At 30.9% G+C, this 21188-nt stretch overlaps 3 protein-coding genes across 3 annotated transcripts; 1 reads left to right on the top strand and 2 right to left on the bottom strand.

Moving 5' to 3' along the window:
• Positions 1-10496: 10496 nt before the first annotated feature.
• Phum_PHUM439870 (uncharacterized protein) lies at positions 10497-12564 on the top strand (the record flags this gene model as incomplete). Its single annotated transcript, XM_002429514.1, has 6 exons — positions 10497-10548; positions 11023-11280; positions 11373-11483; positions 11576-11815; positions 11901-12167; positions 12542-12564. 6 exons carry the CDS (start codon positions 10497-10499, stop codon positions 12562-12564), a joined length of 951 nt encoding a protein of 316 aa, XP_002429559.1.
• Positions 12565-13253: 689 nt separating this feature from the next.
• Phum_PHUM439880 (Homeobox protein MSX-1, putative) lies at positions 13254-14426 on the bottom strand (the record flags this gene model as incomplete). Its single annotated transcript, XM_002429515.1, has 2 exons — positions 13254-13825; positions 14396-14426. The coding sequence occupies 2 exons, from the start codon at positions 14424-14426 to the stop codon at positions 13254-13256; spliced, it is 603 nt and encodes a 200-aa protein (XP_002429560.1).
• Positions 14427-18641: 4215 nt separating this feature from the next.
• On the bottom strand, positions 18642-20042 carry Phum_PHUM439890 (uncharacterized protein; the record flags this gene model as incomplete). Its single annotated transcript, XM_002429516.1, has 4 exons — positions 18642-18703; positions 19145-19353; positions 19451-19736; positions 20000-20042. The coding sequence occupies 4 exons, from the start codon at positions 20040-20042 to the stop codon at positions 18642-18644; spliced, it is 600 nt and encodes a 199-aa protein (XP_002429561.1).
• Between the last annotated feature and the right edge of the window lie 1146 nt (positions 20043-21188).

The raw sequence follows: 21188 nt of genomic DNA on the forward strand, positions 1-21188 counted from the left end.
TTTGTTCCTTCCTTCCTTCCTTTCATTTATTATTATCATCATCATCATCATTATTATTATTTTTATTCCTATTAAATTACTTTTATAGGCGTCGATGGATTTTACTCAATTTTAATTAAGTGCGAATGATATATATAAAATGTCACAAGAAAAAAAAAAAAAAACTTTATATCCATCATCGAGAAGAAATCGATACGACTCACTATATAAAACTAATAAAAATTTTATTAAATAAAAAAGTAAGTTTACGATGTTTTTAATAATAATAATAATAACTTTTAATAATTATTAATATTATTATTATTACTATTAATTTAAACTATTTTTCAAATTTAATAAAAAAACAATAAAATGTTATTAAAAAAAATTTACGGCTCACAGAATATTTTTTCGTTTAACATTTTTTTTTCTTTTTTTTTCAGAAGTTGGTAGTAGGCAGAAAAGAAAATAATGAAAAAAAAAAAAAATTAAAGGTAAGACTAAAAAAAAAAAATGAGTAAAAGTCGTTTAAAATTATTATTATTATTATTATAAAAAGAGCAAAAGCATGGAAATCGTTGATATTACCGCGGCGCTCCCATTTCTTCTTCCTTCCCCCCCCTTCCTTCGCATTTTATCCCTTGTTCGAATTTTCAAATTAAGATTTTATTTTTTAAATGGATGATTATAATTATTATAAAAAGACTTGTTTCATACGTATTATACACATCGACTTTGACTATTTTCTTATATTTAAGTATTTGTTGTAAAATCAGCAAGAAAACGGAAACGGAATGAGAACCTTTTTGCTTGCCGTTTTAATATCAAAAGGTTATATGTAACAATATTTTAATATTTCAACTTTAAAAATAATATTTTTTCCTTCCCCCCTCTTTCTCTCTTCTTTTTCTCTCTCTCTCTCTCTCTTTCTCTCTCTCTCTCTCTCTCTCTCTCTTTCTCTCTCTCTCTCTCTCTCTCTCTCTCTTACGCCTATTGATTATAAATAATAATAATAATCGTTTGTTACAGCGGCTCAAGACCAGGCGTTCCGGACCCATAACTATGAGAAGGTAATTCTCAAAGTCCGCCAAGATGACAAGTGCCGAATTCGCCAATCACAATCGGAAACCATCGACCATTTAATCTCTAATTGAACATCTGGATAACATGAATATCTGGAGAGGCACAATAAATTTATCAATATCTCTACTGGAATATCTGTCGCGAATATGGAATGGATGGATTACCCAAGAAGTGGTACAACCACATTCCAAGCCCGGTTACGACAGTAGGTCCATGCACAGTTCTGTATGATCAACAAATCCACTTTTGACAGAACTGTGCCAGCCAACAAACCGGATATCATCCTCAGGCATAATGCGGAAAAATGGTGTAAATTAATTGAGGTATCCGTGCCGGCAGAAAAAAACACCAGACAGCCAAAGAAGCAGACAAAAGGCTGAAATATAGAAATTTGGAAATTAAAATAGCCAGGATGTGGGGAACAAAAACAGAAACGATTCCGGTCATCGTGGGAGCATTTTTGGGAGCCATGCCACCACCACATTCAATAAAAGGATATTTAAAGAAGATTTTGAAGAATTTAAAAGAAGAAGAAACTACCAAGGAAATCGCACTATATGGCACGGCCCACATTCTTCGGAAAATACTTTAAATAGCACCAACGAAATTCCAGCATTTACTCTTAAAAAATCGGGTAGAAACCTGGAATAAGTGCTTTAAAAAAATTCCGACAAGTATTTAAAAGCTTGGCGTGTTCAAAAGTGAAAATAATAATAATAATAAGAAAACGGTTGAAATTAATCGAATAAGTTGATATGCGTTAACGACATGTCAACTTATTTAAATTAATTTTAATAGTTTTATTTAAAAATTTAGTTATAAGTTATGTATATCAAAATTTTGTAATATAGTTTAATTTATTTTAATAAAATTACTTTTTTATATTAATTGTTTTTTATTTTTACTCCTGATTTTAAGCGGAAATCCACTGTTCCATTTTATTTTTTATTATACCTCCTTGGATCTTATGTTTTACGGATACATCGGAAAAAATTTTTCGATGTTTTTAGTTAAAAATGACCTTGACCGCGAAAATCCAACGTTTACGATTTATTCTAAGTAGGACGACCTTGAATACAAGGCCACCAGTTTTAAAATTCAATTTTGTGAAAATTTTCATGGTCACGATTTTTCAACCAAGGTCGACCTTGAATACAAGGCCACCAGTTTTAAAATTCAATTTTGTGAAAATTTTCATGGTCACAATTTTTCAACCAAGGTCGACCTTGAATTCAAGGCCACCAGTTTTAAAATTCAATTTTGTGAAAATTTTCATGGTCACATTTTTTCCACCAAGGACGACCTTGTTTACGTTTTACTTTAAGTAGGACGACCTTGTATACATTTTATTTTACCTGACACACATTTTATTTTAAGCGGGAATCCAATGTATACCTCCTTGGATCTTATGTTTTTTTAATACATTTGATCAAAATTTTTCGATATTTTTGAAATGCGGTTGTCGTTGGGTGGGTGCGCGCGAAGGTGGTCCTGCTGCCGAAGCGCAGGATCATCTGTGTTAGGTGCCTACATCCGGGACATATAGGCTCGCCTTGCCCCAATATCAGGGAAAGAGGGGAAACGGCGTTAGATCGCTGTTTTAGGTGGGGTGGAGAGGGGCACCGGGCGCGTGAATGCGCACAAAAAGTCCGCTGTGCTCCCTGCGCGGAGCCGGTCGGCCGGCTCAACACCGCGTCGTCCCGCCCCGGTGGAGTCTGAGATCGTTCGACAACGAACGGTTCGCCAAGTGTCTCGCCGCGGAGGGCTGGAGAGATGATGTTGCTCTAGCCCCAGCAAGAAGAAGCGTGCACAATATGACGCGGGGGGTTTAGGACGACTTACGACGGATCTCGGACTCCTGCATGAAGAGAATCGGCTCGCGCTCGACAACTTGGAAACGGCCGAAGTACTGGTGGACGGACGAGATAGGAGAACTGTGGAAGGAGTTCTGCCTCACACGTCGCCGGTTCGTCGGCAAAAAACGACAATTAATTAAACGGGGAGGACGCTACGAGGACATCGTGAACGACGACGAACTCGCGCGTTTAAAGGTGGAGTGGAGGACTTCGCGGGTTCGGGTCCGGCGAGCGATATGGAGTTCCAAGAAGGGGTGTTGGAAGGAACTCCTGTGCGAAGCGGATTCGGATTCGTGGGGTTTCCCGATCCGTCTCGTGACGAATAAACTGAGGGGTTCGTCGGGTCCGCTGACGGCCGGCATGACCGGGGAGTTTCTCGCAGAAGTCATCGCAGAGCTCTTCCCTCGCGTCAAACCGTTCGCGTTTCCCCCGGCGGATATCTCTTACGACGTAAACCGCGACCGCGACACCGCAGTGACGGAGGGGGAGGTTCGCTCTTCTTCTTATGTGCGCGTCTCTCGGTGCTCTACACCGCGTGCTTCCGAGAGGCAACATTTCCGACACCGTGGAAAGAAGCGAATCTAGTTCTGCTGGACAAACCGGGTAGGGATCTGACGACACCGAGCGCGTATTGGCCGATTTGTCTTCTCGATGTGGAGGGCAAGTTGTTCAAGCGCGTGATCGCGTCCCGGATAGACGAACACTTACGATCAGGGGGAAAGAGGAACGACCTCTCTTCGAATCAGTACGGCTTCCGGTTGGGCCGTTCGATCGGGCACAGTCGAAGTTGGTACCTGACTACTTGACATCGACAATCGGTTCGTTCCTCTCGGAGAGGAAGATCGCGTGCGAGAAAGCAGACGGAACGACGGGAAGGACGGACGTGTTTTGTGGCGTGCCCCAGGGATCGGTTCTAGGACCACTCCTGTGGAACATCGCCTACGACTGTGTCCTCACCCGGACCGTTCTTCCCGAAGGCGTATCGTTGACTTGACTTACGCAGATGACACTCTGCTCCTCGCGACCGGTCGCGAGTGGGCAGAGGCTCGCGAACGCGCCGAGACTGGACTACACGCGACGGTGGAGGCCATCCGGGACATCCGTCTCCGGGTGTCTGCCAAAGACGGAAGCTTGCGGGTTCCATCGCCCGCGAAACCCGCGTCCTCGCGACATATCGATAAACGTAGACGACGTGAGAATCGGATTGGGGGGCACAGTCTAGTACTTAGGTTTCCTTCTCGATTCCGGTCTCTCTTCCGGTGAACATTTGGCGCACCTAGGGTGAATCTCCCACCAGTGTAAACGTGTGGAACGGTTAACGTTCTGGCTTACCGGAGAGGGGACTGACTGGAATGTAGGTACTACCCCAACGACCGTCCCCCCCTCTTCATATAAGCCCCGCTATTGCGACATGCTCAGGAGTTTTAGTGGGTATAGTTCCCGGTTAGGCTTTCTTCGAATTCCATACCGAGCCCCACACTCCCTCTTCGGAGGGGTTAGTGCGTAATCTGCATTTCTCCTGAGATATCAAAAAAAAAAAAAAAAAAAAAAAAATTCTCTTGAAGGTTGTGAATCTCACTTCTCCTGTTACTGGCTCCACTCCACTGAAGTTCAGTACAGGAATTTACATGTTTCAATCGAATCAGATGGTCTCATGGTGATGTTATAGGTTATAACAAGAGGAAACTTATCCATCAGGCATGCAGCATCTCCACTGATATTCAGGCACTCATTCCTTAGGGATCGGCAGGTAGAAACCTGGAATATAAATGTTGAAAAACCTCCGACAAACATTAAGACGAATTGTATTGATTATGAGTAAAAATAATAATAAAAATAATTCCCTTTCACGTTAAAAAAAAAAAAGAACAAATTCTTTTTCCTTCTTCTCCCCGGAAAAATCTTCCAATGATAACAGAAATCGAGGGTTATTATTATTATTATTATTATCGATTCAATTGTCAATTGAAACGATTTTTTTTTGTTACACGTGAATGGCAGAATAAAATTCGATTTAAAAAAACAATAATATCAAATTAAATAAAGAGTAATTAATTATTAAAAAAAAAAGTGGGGGAAGGAATGATAATGATAATAGTTATAGTTATATTTGTGTGTTATGCCCTTTTAACATTAAACGTTTCAATTATTTACTTTTGATAAATAGTTAGAGACAATTATATTCGCAAAAGCTTAACTTTCCGCCAGAGCTTACTTTTAATTAATTACACCGTCTTTTGTTTTCTCTTAATGAGTCTTATTATTTTAATTCTCTTTCTCTCTCCTCCTCCCTCCTCCCTCCCCCTCTCTCTTTTTTAGAATTAAACAAAAGCATTTTAGGTCTTAAGACTCTTTTCAACTTTCCTTTTTCCTGATTATAAATGGTTAAATAAAATAACAAACATAAGAGTAAAGAAGTGACTTGGGGATGGGGTTCGGAATAGGGGTTGTTGAGATGTGGGATGAAAGATGGAAGAAAAAGGAAAATTGAAAATTTGAAAAAAAAAAAAAAAAAAAAATTTTTATATTAATAATGACGGAAGAAAAAATACGACGAATATGATGACGTCAATCCAAATTTAATTTAAACAAAAAAAAAAATTTTTTTTCATTCGCGAAAACGGAAAAAACAAAACAAAAAATTCACTAATGGTTGTTATTCGAAAAAAATAATAAAAATAAAAACGTAACGGTTTTTAAAGAAGGCGGTGGTTTTTATTATTATTTTTAAGAAAAAGGAAATACCATAGAGGGAGTGAACATTTTTCTTATTGAATCACGTATCGATGATGACGTATGTAAACAATGTTTACGTTTATAAAAACAAAAATGGCGGACGTTTTTTTTAACCGCCATCTTTGTTTTCAAAACACGAATTAAAACACACACGTAAAAATCAAACAATTATTAATTATCAATAAGAAAAAAAAAATAAAAAAAAATAAATGGGAAAAAGGAAAAGAAAATTTTTTTTTTATTATTTTCCCTTTTTCAAAATGGCGGATTCAAACGTTTTATATAAACGAGCGTGCGCTCATTTCATTTCCCTTTCTCTCTCTCTCTCTCTCCCCTTTTTTCTTTCTTCTTTGAATTTCTTTCTCGTTAAAATATTATAAAAACGACGCGAAAATAATAATAATAATAATAAAAATCTATTAAAAATATTTTTTTTTTTAAAAATAAAATAAAATAATTGTCAAATAAAATTTATGTTATTAATTTATTGTTTTGTCACCCTACAAAAAAAAGAAAAGGAATACTATTGTTGTCAAAACGACTTCCTTTTTAACTTTTACACTTTTAACTTAATTTCCTTAACGGTTATCCGTTTTACAATATCTTATTTTCTTGTTTATATTATTATCATTATCATTATTATTATTATTAAATTTATATTGTTTTTCCCATTCCGGCGGCATTTTGAAAAACGAACGTTTAAAAACGCGTATTGGTGTGTAGTGTATACGTGTGTATTGACCGGAGGGCAAAAAAAAAACATTTTAGAAAATTCCCTAAAAAATAATAATAATAATAATGATGATGATGATGATGATGATTGCGAGGGTTGTTATTTAAATAATTTAATTGATTATTGAAATAATCGGATGTTTGTTTGTTTGATGAGTTACACGATATGTTTTTAGATTTTTAAAACGACAGAGAGAGAGAGAGAGGGGGGGGGGAAACAAACAGAAAAAAAACATCTGCTTATTATTATTATTATTTAAAAAATTATCTCGAAATTCAAATCGAATTGATGATGATGATGATGATAGTTAGTTATGATGGAAAACTATTGTTCTCTCGTTTTCATTCTTTTTTAGGAAAACGTGTGCGTGTGCGCGTGCAACGCGTTTGTTTTAATAATAATAATAATGATAATATAACGAAGCGGTTATATAATAATTGAATTATTAAAGGACAAGAGAACCGAGTTAACAAATTCATTTTATCGGCGTTAAGGGGTGTGACCAAAAGGGAGTTACCACGGAGATGTTTTTTACCCTTCGCACCGTAAATCTTTTCGCCGCAGCATCCAGACTAAAAAAAAAAATTTCATCTTACTCCATTCTATAACATCTTCACGTATTTAAATAAAAAAAAAAAATCTCGTTTGTAGAGAATCGATACGAGAACGCACACGCACGCACGCACACGTACCTAATGCGAAAAAATTAATTGATTATTATTATTTGGCAAAAAATTACGGGGGTTGTTGTCCTTGTTCAGGCACGACACACACAAACACCCTTACGATAAGAATAATAAGAATTTAATGAAGTGTATATATATAATACATAGAATTATTATTATTATTATTATTATTATTATTATTATTAGAAAATTTTTGTTGTTGTTGTTTATAAAGTCCGTTTTCGAAATTTTTTTTAAATATAAAAATATATAACTTACTCGTAAGTTAAATATAATTTTAAATATTTTATTTATTGTTGTTTTGTTGTTTCCATTGTTACTCAATTACGTAGGTACGGGGGGGCACATGAGAGGAGAATTGTTATTTAAAAATGGGTGGCACAATAAAAAAAAAAAGGGAACAGAAGTATTCTGATTGACTCCTATTGTCGCTCCTATTAACTTCTTTTTACAAAAAAAAAAAAAAAAAAAGGAAAAAGGAAAAAAGGACACACCGAAGATTTGATACCCATCATAACACCTGAATGGAACAACAACAATCGTCTATTCGTCAATGCCGAAACCTTTTTATACCTAAAAAAAAAAAAAAAAAAAAAAATTTTTTTTTTATTTTTTTCTCATCGAGGGTGAATTTTATGGTCGACTAATTTTTGTATTTGGGTTCCTTTTTACAATAATCACCCGTGGGGCGGTGGTGGGGTGGAAGGGAGGAAGGAGAAGGAAGAGGGAAGGCAAGAGGGAAGGCAAGAGGGGAGGGCAGGGGGGTTTTTTTTAAAAAAACTTTTTAAAAACTTATTGACTCGACCGTGTCAATTTCTCTCTCTCTTTCTATAATAGGATTTAATGTTTTTTCTATTGACAAATAATATTATTTTCGTTTTGTTATTATTATTATTATTATTATTATTATCGAGTTTTTTTTTTTGAATTCCGTTTAAAAACGTTTTTTTTCTCTCTCTCTTCCTCCTCTTTTTCTTTTTCTTTTTTTACTTTTTAAATAAAAGAATTTTACGAACAATTAAATTCCTTTTGTTAAATTTATAATAATAATAATAATTTAGTGTAAGTTATGTTTTTTTTTTTTTTTCAAATCTGTGGTTTTTATATATAGAGAATTTTATTATTATTATTATTATTATTATTACAAATAAATCATATTTTATGTTATGTTTATATATATAAAAGAAGTAATAAAAATTTCTTTTCTGATATTTTTTTTAATTTCGTTTTAATTATCCGATCAAGTTTTCAGGTACGTTAAGAGGGAAAAGTATTCGTGAGGACGGTGGTGGTGGTGGTGATGGAGGTGGAGATGACGGTGGTAGCAGTAGATACAATACAACCTAATTAATTAAACATCACCTGTGTCGGTTTGATAAAGAATTTTTATAAATTAATAAGTTAAATAATTTATTTAATAATAATGATAATAATAATAATTATCGATTTTATGTATTAAACGTCATCGAAAAAATAATTTGTCCTATGAGACGACAAAATCCTACGGGAATATTAGGTTGAAAAAAAAAATCTATAAATAAATTTTTCTTACCTTTGACAAATGATTTCAAAAAAACAAACAAACAAAGGTCATTTATTTAATTAAAAAAAAAAAGAAAAGAAGTATTAATGATGATGATGATGATGATGATGATAATAAAGACGACAAAGACGACGACAAAGAAAAAAATGATGATGATGATGATGATAATAACAACGTATGAGTATTGAATTAATAACAATGAATAGGAAGAAAGGGATCCTCCTGTTGAAATCGCGTATTTAGATTTTTTTAAAAAGATAATAAAACAACAGAAGAAGAAGAAGAAGAGGAGGAGGAGCTCGTTAAATGTTTGCTGTCGGTTTTGTGAAATTTCAAAAAAAAAAAAAAAACCGTTCCAATTATTTTAATTATAAGCTTAATATTTAAAAAACAAAGAATTATTCACGATTATTTTAAAAATCTTTTTTTTCTTTTTTCATCTCCGAAATTCACTCTCACAATTTACTCGTTTTTATCTTTAAAAAAAAAAAATGTCTCCCTTCTATTATTATTATTATTATTTATATTTTTCCCTTTTCTTTCCTTCCTTCCTTCCTTTTATCCATTCTCCAATTTTATTTTTCATTTCAAACTCTTTTTTTTTTTTTTTTCGATTTTAAAGGTTTTTCATCGATTTACCAAAAACAAAAAAATTTTTCTCATTCGTTAACAAATTAAAATGATAATAATAATAATGATAATGATAATAATAGAATCCAATTAAAATAAATGTTTTCTAAAAAAAAAAAAAATCTTAATGCATTATTATTATTATTTACGACTTAATTAATTGTGAAAAAAATTTTTTTTAAAAAAAAGGGGGAGAACGGAAAAAAAAATAATAATAATAATCAATAATTAATAGAGCGATAAATTAATTATGTCATTACTTATGAAAAAAAAAAAAACTCTTTCATATACCTGTTTTTTTTTTTGTTTCCAATACCTGTATTTTAATTATTCATGGGTTTTTTTTTTTTTTTTAAAGATAATATTTATAAATATATGTAAATTTTAACGTTATTCAATTTATAACACTCACAAAATAATAATAATAATATAACGAACGTAAAAAGAAAAAAAAATGTAATCGAACCGCTAATAATTTCGCACGCCCCTTTAATAGTATATACGGATACGGACACACTCGTATATACGAAATTTCAAGGTCAAAGTTGTTTACATAAACAAAAAAAAGGTAAACAAAGAGAAGGTTTCAAGGTCATTCCATTTAATTATTCCATATATGGCAAAAATATTGTCGTGTCGCGTGGGTGTGACGTCGTAACATTTCTCGGAATTTGACTTTCGTTTCTTAGAAAAATTCATAAACACATCGACATTCCCCGATTCAACCTTATCATCGTTAAAAGGAAGGAAAGTATTCATTCATTGAGTCAAATATAACGAACGATATATCGAACGATATGAATCGATCGATATATCGAATTCGAAGGTGTAGAAAAACGAATGAGAGAGAGAGAAACAGCCTAAAACTCGTTTTTTTTTAATATTTTATTTGCTTTTATTATATTTCTTTCGGTTTATCTTATCTTTAATTCGCTGATTCATAGGAATAAATATTTTTGTTGAAATAAAGATAGTTTATTTAGTTAAACACGACGACGACGACGACAACAACGACAACAACCGCAACAAACAACAACTACAAATTTATTTTTAATAAATTAAAAAATAAAAATGTTTAAAATTATATTGTTAAAATTATTATTATTAGTATTTTTAATTAATGTTGTTAACGGAATCGAAGGTTCGTATAATTCCACGTTTTTTTCTATTATCAATAATAATAATGATAATGATAATTAATAGCTAGAGTTGTTATTATTATTATTATTATTATTATAAAAATAAATTTTATGGTTTGGTTCGTGAACGTGTATGAGTTCGAAAATGTTTTTTTTTTTTTGGGTAACGAATCGAGAAAAAAAAAATTCTTTTAATTTGTGAACTGATAAGACTGATAAGGGCCGTAGGTGTGACATGCGCACGCACACACGCACACACACACGTGAATAAATAAAAAATAAAAAAAAATTTTCTGTTGTTTTTTTCTCACACACACCGAAAAAGATCATCAAGTTTTTGAAAAAAGTGCTTAAGCAGGAAGAAAAGGAGAGAAAGAGGGGAAAGAAGGGGGTAAGGGGTAAGAAGAAGGGTCGTCGACGCGTTATAATTATCCAAAAAAAAAAAAAAATAATCTGTAAAAATTAAAAATGGCGGATAAAAAAATTAAAAAAAAAAACCGCAAACGCCGGTAAAACGAAAACCACCACGTGATAAAATTTTTTTAATTTTAATAATGATAACGAAAAAAATTATTTATTTATTCTTCTGCCACTGAAACGTTGATTTATTATTATTATTATTATTATTTAATTACAGAGCCGTTAAAAGTGGGTGATGATTGTATTGTAGACACGGATTGCGAAGAAATAAAAAATTCATTTTGCGACATTTACGATGATGACAAATGTAAATGTTCAGACGGTTTCGTACCATCTATAAATAAAACATCTTGTTATAAAATAATTGATAATATAGGAGATGAATGCGAGATAACAGAACAATGTCAAAAAATTTCTTCTGCTTCTCCTGCTCCCGTTGAATGTATAAATAAAAAGTGTACCCTATCGAAAAAAGGTAAAAAAATAACCGTTCTTATCGTTTATGATTATTTTTTTTTTTTAAATTTTCTCTATTATTATTATTATTATTTACAGATGATAATTTAGAAAAAGTAGAAGAATGTTCAGAAGATGTTAAATGCGTTAAAGGTAGTTGCGTAAGAGGAATGTGCGTGGAACCAGCACCGCTACCATCAGTACCAGTTTTTAATTATTTAGGTTCGTATCGAACGGGGGGAGGGAGCGAAAAGCGAAAACAATTAAAATAAATTAATATAATTTTTTTTTTGTGTGTTCTAATGACACGACAGGTCAACCCTGCGGTAATAATTCCGATTGTAATAAAGTTTTACAATCCGATTGCGTCGATTATAAATGTCAATGTTTAAAAGGTTTCGTACCTTCACAAAATTTAAGGTTTTGCTTACCCATCGTTAATAATCTTGGAGATCCCTGCGAAGAATCCGTTCAGTGTGAAAAAATGAACGGAAGCGTTTGCGTCAACGATAAATGCGTTGAAAAAATGACAAAATTTTTACTCAACGATAACGGTGAGTTAGTTTTCCACTACTATTATTATTATTATTATTATTATTATTAATAATGTAATAATTACTTATTGATTTTTTTAAAAAGTTGGTTCCACGTCACTTTTACTCGGTTCCACGTGCGATTTAAACGACGATTGTAAACATATAAAAAATGCTATTTGTAACGAAAACATATGCGAATGTTTAGAAAATTACGTCACTTCCGTTTCTTCGAATAAATGTTTGATTAAAGGTCTCAAAGAAGGAGATTATTGCGAAGTCGATCAACAATGTTTAAACGTTAAAGACGCGACTTGCATCGATAATAAATGTTTAAAAACGTCTAACCGAACCGGAAATGGAAAAAACTCAGGTTTGATTCCTTATTTTTGTCTTTCCCCCCCCCCAAAATTTTTTATTCTTAGTACCGAATTTGCATTTTATTAATTATTATTATTATTATTTTTTTAGGTGACGATAGCGCCGCTTCAAATAATTTCCCGCCAAAAATTAAATTTCAATTATTACTCATTGTTTTTGCACTGTTGAAACAATTTTCGTAATTGTTAAAAAAAAAAAAGACTTTTCTTAAACCACGTTTCAATTTATCATCATCATTATCATCATCATCACTCTTTTCTCGATCTACCGATCGATCGATTATCGCAAATCACATAAATGACGATGATAATGATGATGATAATTTTAAAAAACTAGTGATTTTTTTTAACGGAAATTTTTTGTTAGTTTTTTTTATGACAATAAGTTAAACATAAAAAAAAAAATTATTATTATTATTATTATTATTAATACTTTATCATAAAGATTTTAAATAGAGATCTAATTAATAATAATAATTTTTTTTAAAATTATTAATAAGGGAAATTAATTATAAAAGAAAAAGGTACAAATGAAACCGCCATTTTGTATTTTTACTGTTTAATAATAATATTAATAATAATAATAATATAATTTTTATACAATTAAAAAAAAAATTGAGACGAACTCTCACTCATTCTCTCTCCCTTTCTCTCTCTCTCTTTTTTTTTTCTTCTATAAGTACATTAAATTTCCAAAAAAAAAATCGAACGATGGATGGAAATTTCCAGAAAAATAAAAATAAAAATACAATAAAATTTACACAACACAAATGGAGCAAATAAAAAAAGAAAATTGTGAGGAAAACGCGAGTAATAAGCGGAAATGAAAGACAGAAAAAATGTTTGTGTGATTACTAATAAAAATGATCGTGGTTTTAGAATAAATTAATTTTTATCGAATACTTGCAATGGGTCAAATATGGTAACTCGCAATTTTTTTTTTCTTGGGGGGCGGGAGCGGGGTGGCGAAGGGTATTGAGATCAAAAAAAAAAAGAAGAAAGGGGAGCTCCATTTGATGAATTACTAAATTAATGAGTAGTAATAGTGGTAGTAGAATTATAAGTAGTAGATTAAAAAATTACGAAAGACCGGGAGTCGGACTACTTTGCGGTGGCGGCAAAGAAGAACCAGAACCGTGAGGAGGTTGCGGCGGCGGCGGCGGCGGTGGTGGTCCCAATATCGAATTTGGATTCATCATGGCACCCATGCCGACCATACCGGGATGTCTTCCTTGTAAAAGTGCCGTGACGGCAGCCGCATGATGTGGACTAGGACTCGAAAACAAAGCAGCAGCCGGATGTTCCGGATGATGGTGAAAATACTGTTGCAAAGCGGGATGATGAGGGGGACCGTATATGTGCGGTGGTCTTGCTGCCGCAACTGCGGCCATTTTTAATTTTTCTATTTCCGCTTCTTGTAATCTTTTTGCTTTGGCTCTCCTATTTTGAAACCATATTTTAACTTGGGTTTCCGTCAAGTGTAAACTACTAGAAAATTCCGCTCTTTCCGCAATTGATAAATACTGTTTTTCCCTAAATTTTTTTTCTAAAGAAAGGAGTTGTTGCGTCGTGAACGGCGTTCGGGGTTTACGATTTGGTTTGTGCTTTCTCAAATTACATTTTAACTTTGGTGGTTCTCCGCTGTTTGAATCTACAAGAAAACAATAATAATAATAATAATTAACAAAAATGGTTGTTATCACGTGGTACAAATAATAAATTAAATTAAACCGAAAAAAGAAGAAGAAGTTTCGATAGTTTTCACAGAGAAAAAAAAAAAAACTTATTTTTTTAATTAAACCGTGTTTAAACTGATTGATCGCGTACAAACAAACAAACAAACAAACAAACTTGCCTCCTCGTTGGTAAATTGTTCAGACTTTTCCCCTCGCCCTTTTTTATTAAATAAAAGTCATTCGTCAATCGTTTAATTAGATTAATAAAACGAAATAAAAAAACCTTTTTTTTGTTGTTGTTGTTGTCATGTAAAAAGATTTTGTTCAGAACTGTTCCGAACGGTTTTTCATTATTATTATTATTATTAATAAAGCATAACAACCAACAATAGATTATTACAAAAAAAAAATCTTTTTTTTCAAACAAACGACACCATTAAATAAATAAAAAAAAAAAAAAACTCGAGTCATAGCACAATAAGTTATTTTAACTATGTTTATCTATTTCCACTGTTAAAAAAAAAAAAAAACGTGTAATTAATTACGTTTCAAGGTGACCTCAATTAACCTTTTCATTCATAAAAAAAAAAAATCTATGCGATTTGACAATACAAAAGATTTTTTTTTTTTTTGTAATGTAAAAACAATAAAAAAATAATTTCATAGCTCGATAAATAAATAAATAAATAAATTCACTTATTATTATTATTATTATTATTATTATTATTATCATTATTATTATTCGAATTATTTTCTGTCGTTTGATGAAAATGCGTGTGTTGCTGCTGTAGGTTACTACTACCACGTGTTATAACTCAAAAGGCCACGACAATAACAACAACAACATCGACCGGGAACTTTTTATTATTATCATCATCATCATCACGATTTCAATTTGCGTTTTCTTATTGACGGACAACTAGACATAATCATTAATTTAATAACCTTTTGACCTTTATTTATTCCCTTTTTTTTTACAAAAAAAAAAATTTCAAGAGAGTTTCCGGAACGTAACAAAGTTTATCGAAAGTTCAAATGAATTGACGGTTTCCGTTTAACATTAAATTAACTTTATTTAAAATTTTAATTATTATTATTATTATTATTATTATTATTATTATTTAACCGAAATTAATTATTTAGAGAAAGAAAAAACGATCACGTGAGTACGTGGAATTAGATGAAAAAAAATTTGCAAAAATTCAACATCACAATATTAAAAACGACGATTTCACGCACATAAAATCACAAAACAATTAAAATTTTATTTACTCTATGACACACGTATTATTACGTCATTTATTTCATCTGCAGACACGTCAATCAAATTAAAAAAAAAAAAAATTTTCATATGTAAACATAATAATAATAATAATATTAAAATCTCTCTGATGAGATGGAATTTCAAACTTTTTCCCCCCCCGATGCCAAAAAAAAAAGTAATGATGATGATAATAATAATAAAAGTCTTTATCGATTTGGCAACGGAAACAATTTAATATTAATGGATGGAAATAAGAAAGAGAGAGAGAGAGAGAGAGAAAGAATAAAGATAGATCATTAATTTAAAAAAAAAAAAAAAAAAAAAAACTTGTCTGTTAGTTTAGGTGGGCTTTTGAAATGATTAATTTAATATCATCCTCTCACTCACTCCCCCCCTCTCTCTCTCTCTCTCTCTCTCTCTCTCTCTCTTTCTCTCACAAAACAACTAATAGACTCTATTACACTTTATATTATTACCGTGAATTATTTCGGGCAAAGTTTCATTTTCTAACTTCACGTCAAAATACCGACACACACACACACACGTGAAAAGTGAGTTTTCTAATGCCACGTCCTTTTTTTTTATATGCCTATTTTCTAATTAGTTTTTATTTACAACACGTTTGTGCCAATTAATTATTTTGTCTCGGTTACGTTTTTTTTTTTTTAAATGTTTGTCTGTCGTTTGTCGTTTGTTGTTTGTCGTTGTTTTTAAAAAATTTAAATTCGAAATAAAATGATGATGATGATGATAAATTTTCTTCTTTTAATTTTTTAATTGTTTATTTTTTTTAATAAAAAAAAAAAAAAAATTAATCGGAAGTCGTTCGATATTTTTTTTTTATCTCTCTCTTTTTCTTTCTTTCTTCCGACACTTTATTATTATCTTCTACCACTTTTTCTTTTTTAAATTGTTTTCTTGTTTAAAATATTTTAAATAATATATATTTATTTATTTCATTAACGAAACGAAGGGAGGAGGGGAGGAGGAAGGGGGAAAAACAGAAGCGGTTTCTATTCCGATTAAATAAATTACGGTTTATGTATATATTTTTTTTTATTACTCTCTCTCTCTCCCCTTCCCTCTTCCTCACTTCCTTTCTCTCTCTTTTTTTTTATAAATAAATAACTTATAGAAAGAACACCTGTATATTTTAATTAATTAACCTTATTCGTATGTTTTTTTTTTTTTTTTTTTTTCGAAACGTTTTGACTCCATTCAACTTTTTTTTCCGTTAAATTTATTCGATTCCAGTTTTTCTCTCTCTCTCTCTCTCTCTCTCTTCCTAAACATAAAATTCCAACAAACTCTTTGAATCATTATCATCATTATTACTAGTCTATAAATACTCCTTTTTTTTAAATCGTTATCATTATCATTATTAAATTAGAAAAATTTTTTTTTTCCTCCTAAACGCGCGGAGGAGGGAGTGAGAACGTTAAAAAAATTTGCAGGACGACAACCAAAAAAATTTTCTCTCTCTACTTCCTCATATTTTGATTTATTTATTTTTTTTTCACCGATGCGAAAATATTATTAATAATAATAATAATAATAAAATTAACAATAAATTATGTCGATCGCAGCATAAAAAAAAAAAATTTTTTTATTTTCAAATAATAATAATAATAATAATTAATAAAACCATAAAAATTTATTGAGTTATAAAATTTATTTAACAACTCCAACAAATCCAACATATTAATAATAATGATAATAATAATAATAATAAATGATTATTATTATCATCATCACAATCGTGCGTATAAAATGCGATCGAATGCGTAAAAAAAAAATAATTTTCGGTTTTTTTTTTTTTTGATGGTAACGCGAAAATTTATTTTTTTATTATTATTTATTATCATTATCATTATTAATAAATAATAATAATAATATTAGTACGCGAGTGAAGGAGAAAAAAAAGATTCGTTGCCGCCGACCATCGATTATTTATTAAAGATATTAAAAAACGTAAGGAAGAAAAAAAACCGGTAAAAATCAATAAATAATCTCGCGTTCGGTTCGTTATTATTATTATTATTATTATTATTATTATTAATATCATCGTAGTCGTAATGGTAATCGTAATCGAAAAATTAATAATAAATAAATAAATAAATAAATTTGTATTATTATTATTAAATGTTTTTTTTTTTTTTGTAAACGACGATATATATAACGTTATTAAAAATTATTATTAATAGTTCATTGTAAATGAGAGAGAGAGAGAGAGTGCGTGTGTGTGACGTCATTAAACTCATGTTGCCAACATTGATTTTTTTTTTTTTTAATATAATTAAATATTCGTCGTAACGTTGCCATTATTTTTTATTCGGGTTGTTGTTGTTGTCGTTGCGAGAAAGAGGCAACAAAACGAACAAAGGTTTTTTGCAACGTTTAAATTCAATTTATTTATTTATTTATTTTTTTTTTAACGGAGCCGCCATTTTTTTTTTTAATGAAATCAACCGTGGCACTATATATATATTATTACCGCTACCTGTTTACACGACGACGACGACCACGACGTCTTTTTTTTATTTTAATTTCCCACTTCGACATTTTGACCTTTTAACTAATTGCAATGTTTTTCGCATAACCTTTCCAATTTTCATCTTTTCCTCTCTCTCTCTCTCTCTCTCTCTCTTTGTCACACATTCGTTTTTTTTTTTTTTTTTTGATAAATATTAAAAAAATTATAATTTCCCGGTCGGTCGGTTTATATGTGATTCCGAAAATTAATTTTTTTTTTTTAATTCGATTCGTTTCGAACAAAAAATCGAGTTTTCGAAATTAATAATAATAATAATAATATTTTATTTCTTCTTTATTCCGAATCCCGAAACGAGAAGTTAATTATTACCGTAATAATTCATTCGAGTATCGCGAGAGAGAGAGAGAGAGAGAGAGAGAAAAAATTGAATTATGTGACGTCATAGACGTTCGTGAAAATTTTTTTAAAATAATAATAATAATAATAATTTTATCATAACCCTTGGATTTTTTTTTTTTCCAGTTCGGTAAAACGTTTTTGTCGTCGTCGTCGTCATTTTACAAAATTGTCGCAAAAAAAAAACCGTTCAAGGATGTAAAAAAAACAACGCACGCACTCACGCACACGCATATAAATAAATTTTTTTTTTCTAAGGCGTAAAATTAATTACCTAATTAATAAATTATACGAATTAAAAGATTGTAACGAATGACAAAAAAAAAAAAAAAAAGTTAAAATGGAGGAAAAATCGATTAATTTTGTCGTTAGAAAATTAATAAAAAAAAAAAAAATCCAGTCGTTGTTGTTGTTGTCGTTATTGCGACACGCATTTTTTTTTTTGGAATCTTTAAACTCGTATCGATTATTATTATTATTATTATTATTGGAATTTTTTTTGTATAGAAAACATTTCGGAATTGATTTTAATAGTCGTAAATCTTATAAAAAGAAGGAAATTATTATACCAATTGTATATCGATATAAATTATTCTAATTGAATCTAACGTAAAAAAAAAAAAAATGGCGGTTTGATTTATTTATAAAATTCGATTTGTCGTAAATTTTTTTTTAAAAACTTAAAGGCCAACGAACGAACTAAATATATATATTATTATTATTATTAAGATTTTTTTTGTAATTTGATAAACTCAACGTCAAAATATCTGTCAAACCTTGTTAAGGGTTAAAGGTTATGAAAAAAAAAAAAAAAAAAAAATTTTTTTTTGAAAAACGTTTCTGTCATTTTTAATAAACTCTCTCTCTCTCTCTCTTTCTCTCTCTCACTCACTCGATTGCCGACGACGACGACGACATGTTTGTTTGTTTGTTTGTTTGTTTGTTTAACAAGAAGTCACACATCTAATAATCGATTTTTTTTTTGTTTGGGTTAAAAATTTTTTTTTTTCGTTTGTTTGTTGTTGTTAACGAGAGGTCGGATGAGATGATGATGATGATGATGATGGCAGTGATGGTGATGGGGACGGTAGTAGTTAAAAGTTTTTTTTTTTTTTTTTTTATTGTAAATAATTTTCTTACCGGAGGATCCGGTTAAACCCCCACCGAAAGCTCCCGGTGGAAGTCCAGCTCCAGGAAACAAGGCTCCGGGATAATGACTAAGGGCCGCCCAAGGACCAGGCGCAGAATGCTGTTGTAGACCTGCGCTGTATGCGGCTGCTGCCGCTGCTAAAGCACTGAAAGGTGTCGGACGCACGGGCGGGACCGGTGTCGGTTCTCCTAGCATAAACCTATTTAAAAAAAAAAAAATTTTTTTTTTTTTTTATTTATCGATTGAATTTTCCAGCGAGTGAGAAAGAGAGAGAGAGAGATAGATAGATTATATACCTTGCTGAACCCACGTCTAATTTTCTACTTTCTATTAAATTATTTGCAATGTCCGATGATGGTGTCGGACTTCTACTTTCGCCATCTCTTTCCACGTCTACGATGCTACCCGCTGATGATTCCACGTCATCATCCACGTTATCATCTACGTTACAGTCTTCATCTTCTGATGAATTCGATGCCACCGATGATGAATTTAACGTTGCCGAATTTCTTTCACCTGATTGCGTCGTCACCGGTGACGTATTCCTTTTACCAAACTGAAAACAAAAAAATCCCATTTTTCCTTTAAAATTCTTTTTAAAAAAAAAAAAAAACATCTCCCGAATCGGGATTCGAACCTTTTCGGTCCCCCACCTCCATCGATTTTTTTTTTTGTTCAAAAATTAATTAAAATTCAATTATACGAGCACACATATTAATATATCATATTACTACAAAAAAATTTTTTTTTCCCCCCCGATACGCACCCATAAATGATTTATATGTTATAAAGCGTGAAATTTATTCTCTTCCTCCTCCACCTACTCTCTCCTTACTTTCCCTCACCTCCTCCCCCGAAAAAAAGGCACAAACGACGAAATATTAACATATTAAATCGACAAGGAAAAAATGTTGTTTTTAAAATAATCAATGATAATTTAACAATTAATTAATAACGGGAGGAGGGGCGGGAAAGGATCCCCGAATAATAATAATAATAATGAAAATGAATGAATTGAAAAAACCTGAAAGTGATTTGTGTGTGTCAGAATAGTCGTCTTCAAGGTTCAACGACGTTTGTTGTTGTTGTTTGTTTTAAATGTCTACTCAACTCTATCATTTTTTTAAAAGTACTGATTTTATAATTCCTTTCACCGCTCCTGTAATTTTCATCGATTTATGTCACGCGGTTATTTTCGTGATGGTGGTGGTGGTGGTGTCCCCTCATCATCTGTCGTGAAAATCACCGAGAGTTTATTTGTTTGTTGTTGTCATTTTAATTTTTCGAATCGAGTTTTTTTTTAGAAAACCTGTATTTAAAGTTAACCGATAACGTTATTGATTGTTATTAATTTTTTATAAAAAATTTGTTGTTTTTCATCCGTTTGTTTGTTTGTTTGTTTGTCGGTAAGGAATTTCGTAACGTCAGAATTAAAAAAAAAAAAAAAAAAAAAAATTTTAACGATTTGTAATAAATTTACGAAAATAACGATTTTTATTTAATTCGTTTTTTTTTTCATTTAAAAAACCGGAAGTTGTTGTGGTTGTTGTTGTTGTTGTTGTCGTTGTCGTCGTTCCTGTCGGTAACGGGGGCGACGGTGGGGACGACGATGAAAAAAAAAAAAAAAAATTTCACGGATCGCAACCGCAAATAATTTTTAATTAAAAATCTAAAATTAAATAAATAAAACGTTGTCCCGATTATACAAAAATTGTTAAAACGTAATAAAAAAAAAAAATCATTCGCGCAAATATTTACGACAGCAAAAAAAATTTTAAAAAAATTTAAACAAAAAAAAGCAAGCAAATTTTTTTCTTTTTTTTTTTTTTTGCTGCATTCATCCGGTTTATAATTAAAAATAAAAACAAGCAAAAAAAAAATTAAAAAAAAAAAAAGTAATAAAAAAAATTTGCTTTGGTTAATTGATTTCTTTAATTAATTATTTAATTTGCTATTAATTTTTATTTATTATTATTATTATTTTTATTAATTTTTTTGGCAAGATTAATGGCGTTGAAAAAAAAATTCATTAAA

The sequence above is a fragment of the Pediculus humanus genome, genomic scaffold (genome assembly GCF_000006295.1).
Source record: "Pediculus humanus corporis 1103172108209 genomic scaffold, whole genome shotgun sequence".
Taxonomy (NCBI): domain Eukaryota; kingdom Metazoa; phylum Arthropoda; class Insecta; order Psocodea; family Pediculidae; genus Pediculus; species Pediculus humanus.